Below are 9,941 nucleotides of genomic sequence, written 5' to 3'. Positions count from 1 at the left end.
TAGTATAAAGCTCTCAGGGTTGCCAAATCACAGTCTTCGTCTTAAGATTGGTGTTCCTGTAATGTTACTGAGAAATATAGATCCTAAAGGTGGTTTATGCAACGGTACACGATTGCAGATTACTCATATGGGGATTAATGTCCTAGAAGCTTGCGTTATTACCGGTGAAAGAGTTGGAGAGAAAGTGTTAATTCCAAAGGTTTTAATTAAACCGACTGATACTAAACTGCCTTTCCGGATGAGAAGAAGACAATTTCCATTGTCTGTAGCTTTTGCGATGACTATAAACAAGAGTCAAGGACAATCACTCGAAGAAGTTGTTCTTTTTCTACCTCGACCAGTGTTTTCTCATGGCCAGTTATATGTGGCCCTTTCTAGGGTCACATCAAAGAAGGGTTTGAAAGTGCTTATCTTAGATAAAGATGGAGGGACAACAAAGCAAACGATGAATGTTGTGTTCAAGGAAATTTTTCAAAATCTATAGAAGTAAGGTCTGGTTTGGTGTTTGTTGTTTTAATTTTTTAAATTGCAAGTGTGAATTTTGTTTTTCCAGTCTTCTATTAGTTAAACATTTTGGGGATGTTTGGTTTGTTTCGTATTCGAAGAAATTTACTTAATATACTTAATATTTCGTATTATACTAATATCTTAAATAAGCATAGACCAACTAAAACAAAACAATGGTGTTTTAATTTCTTTAGGGGTGATAAAATCTTTTGTTTTCGTTATTTGTTTTCACATGACCATTCATTCATAGACTAATTTAACAAACAATGCCAAAAACAGAGAGGAATGTAACTAACCGAGTAAGACGTCATCATTGTGTCCTTTTATTTGTCTGTAATTGTTGATGTTATAACTCCAGCTTTCTGCAGAATCGTTGTATACATGGAAAAAACATATATTATTGTATGAGGAAGTTTAAAGAATATTGTAATTTGAATAAACAAAATCAAACTCGAACTTATCTTGCTTTGGTGTTGAATCATTATACTTTACCAACTTCAGGAAATACCTGTAAGAGATAGATTGGTTAAGATCTGAATTCATCTTATAACAAAAAAATTCAAAACACAGACCCTAAAAATCGAATTTAAGGTCAGATTGTAATAGAGTGAATTGAATATATCGATATAACCCTCTGGACAAAAATTTAGATTGTAAATTCGAACTTAGTTACACTTACAAATTGAACAACAGTTGAAAGGGAAAGATGTACAATTCCGATTATATGTTTGGAAGTATCAAATAATCCATTTATTGAGAAGACCGAATACAGAGAGTTTTTAATCAAGAACTTACCAAGCAACAAGATCGGAGATTGAAATCAACCATCACGGATTGAATTCGAGTAGATCAATAAGCAATCGAATATAGAGATCTAGAAGGTGAGAATTTGTTGTACAATCGTGATCTGAGAATTTGGGTTCCGTTTTTCGATAAAAGAAAAAGAAATGTTTGTTCCTTTGGAGGACGTTTTGGCATCACAGAGCCAAGAGAAGTCGGTGGAGATCATGTTCGGGGATGCTTCGCGCGACTGCATCGGTCGATGATGTAGTTAGGGATTTGAGGAAACGCGGGGTTACGTTGATTGATGCAAGGAGTATATCGGTTGATGCATCTGAGGTTGCATCAATCGACGCAAGAAGTGCGTCACTCGACACAAATATGTTGCATCGGTCGACGCAAGGTCGTAGAGTTACGCATATGTTCATAATTGCCTTGTTTGCTTGTCTGTGTATTGATTGTGTTTATCTTTTCGCTTGTGTGTATAGCCCCGTAGATAGATGATCACCTCACTAAGTATTTGTGATAATATTCATGAATCTCAATTGTTCTTTGTAGTGTGCAGGTATGTGATGTGGAATCATGGTGATGAGGAGGAGGGTGATCTAGGGTCTCGGTTATTGTGTTCTGGTTGTATTTATATGTTGTTGGAACCTTGTAAGAAGTATGCTAGGTTGTTAGATAGAATGGTTATAAATAGAACCTTGTATTGGAGTTGGTTTGATATGTCTTATGGTGTGCATGTTATTGGATATTGGTTTATTATTGGTATTATGGTTGGTTAATAATGTTTATGTGGTTTGTTTAATTAAGTAGTATGTGATGTTTAATTATATATTATAAAAAATGGGTCGGGTTGTTTCAGTTTGGTATTAGAGCCCTTACGGTTCTAGGGCGGGTTAATGGATGATTTAGAGCGGTTTAGGAATTTAATTGGCTGAATTATTTTCCCGTTGCTTGATGCATGATGATGTGTAATGGAATTGATTATGAGTAGTTAGTCAATTTGCATGTGGTATGAAGTCCTAGTATTATCTTCTTCGAGCCTTCAATCAGGTTCGATGGTAAGTTGTGTGTTTGGGAATGCGGTTTGAACTATGTGTTTAGCCTTCTATCTTAGTAGTGCGGATGGTTAAAGGTGTTGTTGTCGCTGGTCGTGGACGCGGACGTGGTTGTGGTAGGGGCAGAGGCCAAGTTTCTAGTGACACTGTGGACCAGAGTGTGACAATTGAGGGCGTCGGCGAGTCGAAGGCATTCCAGAAAAGGTCAGTAAGTGTGGATGTAGGCGCTGATGGAGCCGGTGTGGGCGGTGTCAGTGCCGGGATAGCCGATCCTACTATGGATGACAAGTAGAGGATGAGGCTGAAACGCAACTTCCAGCCTCTCAGATGTCCTCAAAAGTATTGGGTGGACATAGGGGTCCACCACCTGGCAGAAGATGCTCATTTGTGCTGGAGGTTGGTGGCTACTAGGAGGGCGCATAGTGAGATGACTTGGGTTAATTTTGTGGAGGAGTTCAACCACAAGTATTTTCCTCGGGAGGTGCTGGACCGTATGGAGGTGGATTTTCTATAGTAGTCGTAGGGCTCTCGGACGGTTCGTGAGATGGATGTGGAGTTCAGCCGGCTTTGGTGTATGGGGGTCGATAGATGGTGATATGAACCCTGGTCACTGTCATTCACGCGAACATACAGACGGACGACTGAACAACAGAACAGATACAAACGGACATCTCGGACTAGGTTGTGGAACGTGGATAAGCTATCCGACTAGGAGACTCGGCAGGAATAGCTCCAAGAGATGTAAGAACGAGGTGGAAATAGAGATTCACGAGGAGATGCTTGACTCGTTCGGTTATAGACGGAGGATGAATCGATGTGATGACACACAAGTGATTGTGCTTCTTGTGATACAGTCGGACTAGAAGATTACGAACCCGGTTCGTGTAGCTGGAAGACGTCACACCTCGCGACCCAACTAGCTATATCTTTCTTCATCCCAATGTAGAGATAGTATCGCTTGAGGTCAAGGTACATCTTAGTCGCTCCTGGATGAATAGAAAACATGCTCGCGTGAACCTCCCTCAAGATCTCCTACCTCAACTCCTCATCCTTGGACACACAGATCCGACCATGCACAAGTACGGTACCATTGACAGAGACCTGATACTCAGAATCAACATCTCTAGAGGCATTCACCAGCTCCACATCCTTCTCCAGAGCCAACAACACTCTGCTCAGAAGGTCTGCTCGATTAGCTGCCTCAAAAACCAACGGCTCCTGAGACACAACACACAACCTCAACGCATTAATCTCTCCTACTAGAGACTCCATGTCCTGCTCCTGAGCTGAAGCTGCCCACTTCCAACTCAGAGCATCTACAACCAAGTTAGCCTTACCAGGGTGGTAGGCTATCTCTATATCATAATCCGCCACCAGCTCCATCCATCGCCCCTGCCTCAAATTAAACTTAGACTGAGTGAATATATACTTCAGGCTCTTATGATCTGTAAATACATGTATCTTCGCGCCATAAACATAAGATATCCAAATCTTCAGGGCAAAACTACAATAGACATCTCCAAGTCATGGATAGTGATACGCCCAAATTCGAGGATCACTCAGCCGGATTAGAAAGGATAGAAACTCGCCAAGGTGCAAGGTGCAACAAGGGAGATTTGATGGATTGAGGGGTCGCACAGCAGTTGCAGAAGGCTGCTGATATTCCCAACTCCAATCGCTGCTAGATATGACACACTTGTCCAGCAAGAGGAGGCTGGTAATTGGATATTACACACCAAGAAACAAAGAAATGTTCTAAACAAATAACAAAGAGATAAACTCATAAAATGAAAAGGAAATTGATTGATTGATTCTCAAATGAGATTACATGAGTTTATATAGGGATAAGAAACTTGGTAACAAAACCAAGTATTGATTATTCTTGAAACTAAAACATAATAAAGATAGATAGTTGAATGAAGATTCAATTCTTGAAGTTTGCCTTCCCAAGGTGTCCTTCCCAAGGTGTCCTTCCCAAGGTGAGTTGAACTCCAATTTTCGTCACTTCTCTTTGACCACAAAATAAAGTGATTATTTTGGGCTTTCTTGGACTTGAATTAGGTTCAAAGTGGGCTGGACTTGATAGGTATCATCTCCAATAGATTTTCTCATGCTTTCTTTGGCCATAAGCTCTTGAATAAGTACATTAAGTGCATTCCTTAGCTTCTTAGCTCTTTGACTCCTTGATCCAATTTGCTGATGAGAAACAACATAGACTGTATCATTTCTTCACTTTGGGCTTAGTAGAAAACAATTCCTGCTTGTCATACATAATTCTGAAAGCTCCTAAACCAATTGGACCTAAAACTCTTCAAGTGTAGAACTAGACTGACCTCCTTTGGCAAATGGAATGTATCCCAAATAGTAGTTTTGTTGGAAGAGTTGATCTTTGACTTCGTTCGTGTTGAACAAAACTCAAGAATCTTCTTAGATGGTCTCATGATCATATCAGGTAGGATAGTTGTCCTCATGCTTCCGCAACTACCGCGAAGCATAGGCAATAACCTTCCCATGTTGCATCAACACACACCCCAAACCAACTCTGGATGCATCTGTGTAGACCACATAGGGCTCACCCTGCTCTGACAATGCCAACACCAGCCTAGTAGTCAGCATCTCCTTCAGGCTTGTGAAGCCCTCCTCACACTCCCGTGACCAAACAAAAGAGACCTCCTTCCCTGTCAACTTAGTCATCGGTCGTGCCTTGCTCGCAAATCCCTGCACAAACCTCATGTAGTATCCTGCCAACCCAAAAAACTCCTTATCCCCGTGGCATTCTGCGGTTTAGGCCAATCCCTAATGGCCTGAATCTTCTCCGGATCTACCGAAACTCCATCTGCAGACACAATGTGACCCAGAAATACCATCTCCCTCTGCCAGAAACTACACTTGCTTAACTAGGCAAACAACTTCTGCTCCTGCACCTTCTCCCGAACTGCTCTCAGATGTACTGCATGCTCGTTAGGGCTCTTAGAATAAACCAGGAAATCGTTGATGAAAATGATGACAGACACATCCAGAAACTCCTGGAACAAGCTGTTCATCAATCTCATAAACGTTGCTGGCGCGTTAGTCAACCCGAAAGGCATCACCATGAACTCATAATGCCCACACCTCATCTTCAATGCAGTCTTCCTCACATCTGCCTCATCTATCGGGATATGATGATAATCAATGCACAAGCAAAAACTTCCGTTAACACCATCAATATTAAAATATACATATTTAAAATAATAAATTATGATTTTGTTAAATAAAAATTTTCATTTGATATCTTCGAGTTAAATCTTAAAATTAATAATCAAATATAACTATATAAATATAATATTAAAAATCAAATAAAACAGATAAAATTAACTAATAATTATAATATTAAATTTAATAATTTTGATAAGAATATATTTTTACAGTGTAGTGCAGATTAAAATCTAATATTATAGATGTATTGTATTTTTTAAGTTATTAAATGAAGTATAATGGTATGTTTAGGTTAATTAAAAAAATAAAAATCGAAAGAAAACCTAAAAGATCTAAAGATCAAATAGAATACAACCACATCTCCAAGAATAGTCTACATTTGTCAAAAGAATATTATATTATTTATTTTCCGGTATTTCAGATCGAACAAAGAAAAAGGATAAAAAAGTGTGTGTATTCGGGAATCGGAGAAGGAGAAGAGAAGCTGATGATTCGTTCGATGTGTTAATAAAGATCTCGACTTTGTTAACTCATAGATCCTTTATCATCTTAATTGTTATTTCGTCTGGTGTTGTTGATGCGATTGGATCATCTGAAAGAAGATGAGTATGGTGGATGCGATTGTTCCCGGAGACATGGCTTGTTTGGATGCAGATTTATTGCAGCTTCAAGAGATGTCTTCGTTTGTACTAACTTCGAAACCTGGATTCACTCAGAAGCTCTTTGACCAGTGGCTTTCTCTTCCTGAAGCTCATCGACAGGTATCTGAGCTCTGTTTCTGCTTTATTTGGGTTTAGAATTGCTCAAGCTTGGTGTAAAGTTCAAATCTTTTGATAGTGTTAATTATGCAGCAGTGAGATTTACAATGATATGTTTATGTTCTGCTTGATAAGGTTAGTTATGCAGTAGTGAGAGTTGCAATGATGCTTAGGTTGCCTAATTACTCTGAGCAGTTGAAGATTGCTGTAAAGTTCGAATCTTTGATAGTGTGAGTTATGAGTTATTTCCTTATTCTGTTATGTGAGTTTTACAATGATGCTTAGGTTACTCTATGGTGTAAAGTTTGATTTTTGTTGTTGTTGTTAGTTATGTCGTATGTTCTTGTTTGATTGTGTGAGTATTACAATGATGCGTAGATTACTGTGATTTGGTTTCTAAATTACTCTATTCACTGGAATCTGAAGTCTAAAGCTTTGGTTTTTTTTCTTCTCGTTGCCTAATCGGTTTATATATAGATTGCATCATTGCTCAAGGATGCTATAGGTGGAGCTCCTATAAATGCAACTGGAAGTTCATCTGGATCAAATTCTGCCACGAGTAATTCTATACCATCTATGTTTCCTGCGGGAAGTGCTCCTCCGCTTTCGCCAAGGAGTTGTGGTTCACCGCGTACAACGAAACAAAGAGGCCCTTCTAACTTAGGTTCTTCCCTGAAAGTCGTCAGTGAGCCTGTTAGAGAGCCAATGCCTCAGGTTTTGAACATAGGTTCTTCTGCAAGTTTTGATAAGTGCATTCTTTTTTCCTCCTTTCTATACTAATGGAGTAAGAACACTTACTTTAAACTTGAAATGACTGTAGTTTTATTTCAAAAATGGCCGCCCACCACCAAGCGAGATACGAGAGCAATGCATGTTTAGAATCAATCACTTTTTCTATGGTCACATGGATGGACTACAGATACAAGGTAAGAAGTCATAGTTTTTCCAATATTTATAGTGACATTTATCTGAAATTTCTCACTAACTTTTACCCTTTCCAATACACAGAATTCAAATTAGTCACCAGAGAAATCTGCAAGCTCCCATCATTCTTCTCCACTTCACTTTTCAGGAAGATCGATGTCAATAATTCAGGTTTTGTTACTAGGTGTGTGATGCCATGCTTTTTGTTTTGTGGATTCTCATGAGTGCATAGTTTGCAACGTACTTCAAGCTTCCTGCTTATTTTATAGTTACTCTTGTCACATGTTTAGCGATCACTGTATTGTAAAAACCAGTATAACATTTATGAGTGTTTGATTATGCAGAGAAGCATTTATTGATTATTGGGTAAACGGGAACATGTTGATAATGGATACAACGACCCAAATCTTCAAGATATTAAAGCAGAAAGATGAGAGCTACATTGTCAAGGTAATTTTCTTTTGGTTTGCATATCAAGTCATGAGAGCTGAGTTAATTTCCTAATCTACTTGCTCGTGTGTTTGCACTATTAATTCGCAACATTCTTTTCCTGGCAGGATGATTTCAAACCACCACTTAAAGAACTGTTGGCGACACATCCTGGGCTAGAGTTCCTGCAAACCACACCTGATTTCCAAGAAAGATATGGTGAGGTTTTACCTTCATGTAGAGTTTAGTCAGTAGCCACAGAATCACACTAGTTATATAAGAAAATAATTTGTATCAATCTGTCAAGTTGTCTATCTTATTAAGGAATTTTTTCTTTCTAAAATAGCATTATGAATCATGTGGCAGTTAGATATTGAAATTAAGTAAACATATTTATTGTTTGCTCTCTTTCCTGTTGGTATTTGCTGCTACTGTTGAAGATGGTGGGAGTCAAAGTTGTCTTTTTAAGGATGCAATTTTGTCTGATACAACTTTTATTTTGATGAGTCAGCTGAAACCGTCACCTACAGAATATTTTACTACATAAATAGATCTGGGAATGGTCGACTTACGTTTAGGGAGCTTAGACGAGGAAACTTAATTGATGCAATGCGACATGCTGACGAAGAAGAAGATATCAACAAAGTGTTGAGGTACTACTAACAAACAGAGTTCATCCTATTGGTTGTATATATGGTTTTGTTTCTCTTTATTTGACGTCAACATTTTTCTATTTATTTTGGCAACTAGATACTTCTCATATGAGCATTTCTATGTCATATACTGCAAGTTCTGGGAGCTGGATACGGATCACGATTTCCTGATTGACAAAGAAAATCTTATGAGATATGGAAACCACGCACTTACTTACCGGATTGTCGACAGAATATTCTCCCAGGTTCTGTCCAAAAATTCTCGTTCTTTTAGAATGATTTTTAATGCCTACTACTTGAAGATTGTAGTTATATTACATCCATTTGAGAATTCGTCCTCTGTTCAAAGTTTTTATTGCTCTTAAGATGACTGTCATCGTAAAAGTAAAGCATTGGTTCTCAGGTTGCTAGGAAGTTCACTAGCAAAGTTGAAGGGAAGATGGGGTATGAGGACTTTGTGTATTTCATACTTGCAGAAGAAGATAAATCGTCAGAGCCTAGCCTAGAATTTTGGTAAGCTGTGTTATAAGGATCCAAAGTTGCAGACAGATAGCATTTTGAGTGCTTTTGTCTGACTTAAGTATACTTTGGACTAGGTTTAAGTGCATAGACTTGGATGCAAATGAGATTATTACGCGAAATGAGATGCAATTCTTTTATGAAGAGCAGTTGCATCGAATGGAGTGCATGGCGCAAGAAGCTGTTCTTTTTGAGGATATTTTATGTCAGATGATTGATATGATCGGACCAGAGGTTCAACATGATAATTCATTGTTCCCAGTTTTTCTCTGTAACTTCTGCAATTTTGTTTTGTGTTTGATTGTTTCTTGTTTCCTTCTACAGAACGAAAGCCATATAACGCTGCATGACCTGAAGGGCTCAAAGCTCTCTGGAAACGTCTTCAACATCCTTTTTAATCTCAACAAATTTATGGCATTTGAAACACGGGATCCGTTCCTCATACGTCAGGTACTTCATATTTGATATTCTACCTTACTGTTTTCTAGACAGCACATCATGCCTCTTATAACATTTCGGGTTGTCAAAACGGAAACAGGAGCGTGAGAACCCTACATTGACTGAGTGGGACCGTTTTGCACATAGAGAATATATTAGGCTTTCAATGGAAGAAGACGTTGAAGATGCATCCAATGGAAGTGCTGAGGTTTGGGATGAGTCGTCACTGGAGGCTCCCTTCTGAGTTCATAGAGGTAAGTCAATGGAAAATCGCAATCTCACTAGAAGATGAAACCAGTGGAATTGATAAGAAAAAATACTAAGAAGTTGAAGGTTGTGTCAAGGTTGTTATCTCATGATATTAGTTAATCATGCAGTCCCTGAGAAGAATCTTTGGAGCTCTCTGGAGAAAGGGAAGTGAAAACCAAGCAAAGTATCCTCTTTGAATACCAAACACTTACCTTGGATTTGTTTTATTTTTCTTCTAACTTCTCTTCATTTGTTAGCTGATTATAGTAGAGTTATATTTATCAAGAATTGTCGTCTAGCTCATCGCTTTACGCCTTCTTCACCTGTATTGCTTTCACTTTGTTCCATCTCTGGGTTTTTGTATGTACTTTGTCGATGTGTTACTTCGTTATCTCGAGCTGCTGAAAATTGTGATAATTCCTTCA

General features: G+C 38.5%; 1 protein-coding gene across 1 annotated transcript; it reads left to right on the top strand.

The window, feature by feature from the left end:
* Window positions 1-5,859: 5,859 nt before the first annotated feature.
* LOC104707130 (serine/threonine protein phosphatase 2A regulatory subunit B''beta) lies at window positions 5,860-9,941 on the top strand. The gene is made up of 13 exons (XM_010423406.3): window positions 5,860-6,307; window positions 6,782-7,018; window positions 7,125-7,230; window positions 7,313-7,412; window positions 7,573-7,678; window positions 7,786-7,876; window positions 8,169-8,310; window positions 8,408-8,555; window positions 8,714-8,823; window positions 8,907-9,063; window positions 9,154-9,279; window positions 9,368-9,521; window positions 9,645-9,941. Exons 1-12 carry the CDS (start codon window positions 6,149-6,151, stop codon window positions 9,509-9,511), a joined length of 1,626 nt encoding a protein of 541 aa, XP_010421708.2. The 5' UTR covers window positions 5,860-6,148; the 3' UTR covers window positions 9,512-9,521; window positions 9,645-9,941.

This window comes from Camelina sativa, chromosome 8, assembly GCF_030686135.1.
Source record: "Camelina sativa cultivar CO46 ecotype springtype chromosome 8, ASM3068613v1".
Lineage (NCBI taxonomy): Eukaryota > Viridiplantae > Streptophyta > Magnoliopsida > Brassicales > Brassicaceae > Camelina > Camelina sativa.
This window is presented reverse-complemented; position numbering and strand designations above follow the sequence as displayed.

What these genes read in the sequence shown, in the direction of transcription:
- LOC104707130 (XM_010423406.3), top strand. Translation starts at nt 6,149, where the DNA reads ATGAGTATGGTGGATGCGATTGTTCCCGGAGACATGGCTTGTTTGGAT. An exon ending in TTCCTGAAGCTCATCGACAG is followed by an intron (nt 6,308 to 6,781) that starts GTATCTGAGCTC and finishes GTTTATATATAG; the next exon opens with ATTGCATCATTGCTCAAGGA. An exon ending in TGATTTCCAAGAAAGATATG is followed by an intron (nt 7,877 to 8,168) that starts GTGAGGTTTTAC and finishes TTGATGAGTCAG; the next exon opens with CTGAAACCGTCACCTACAGA.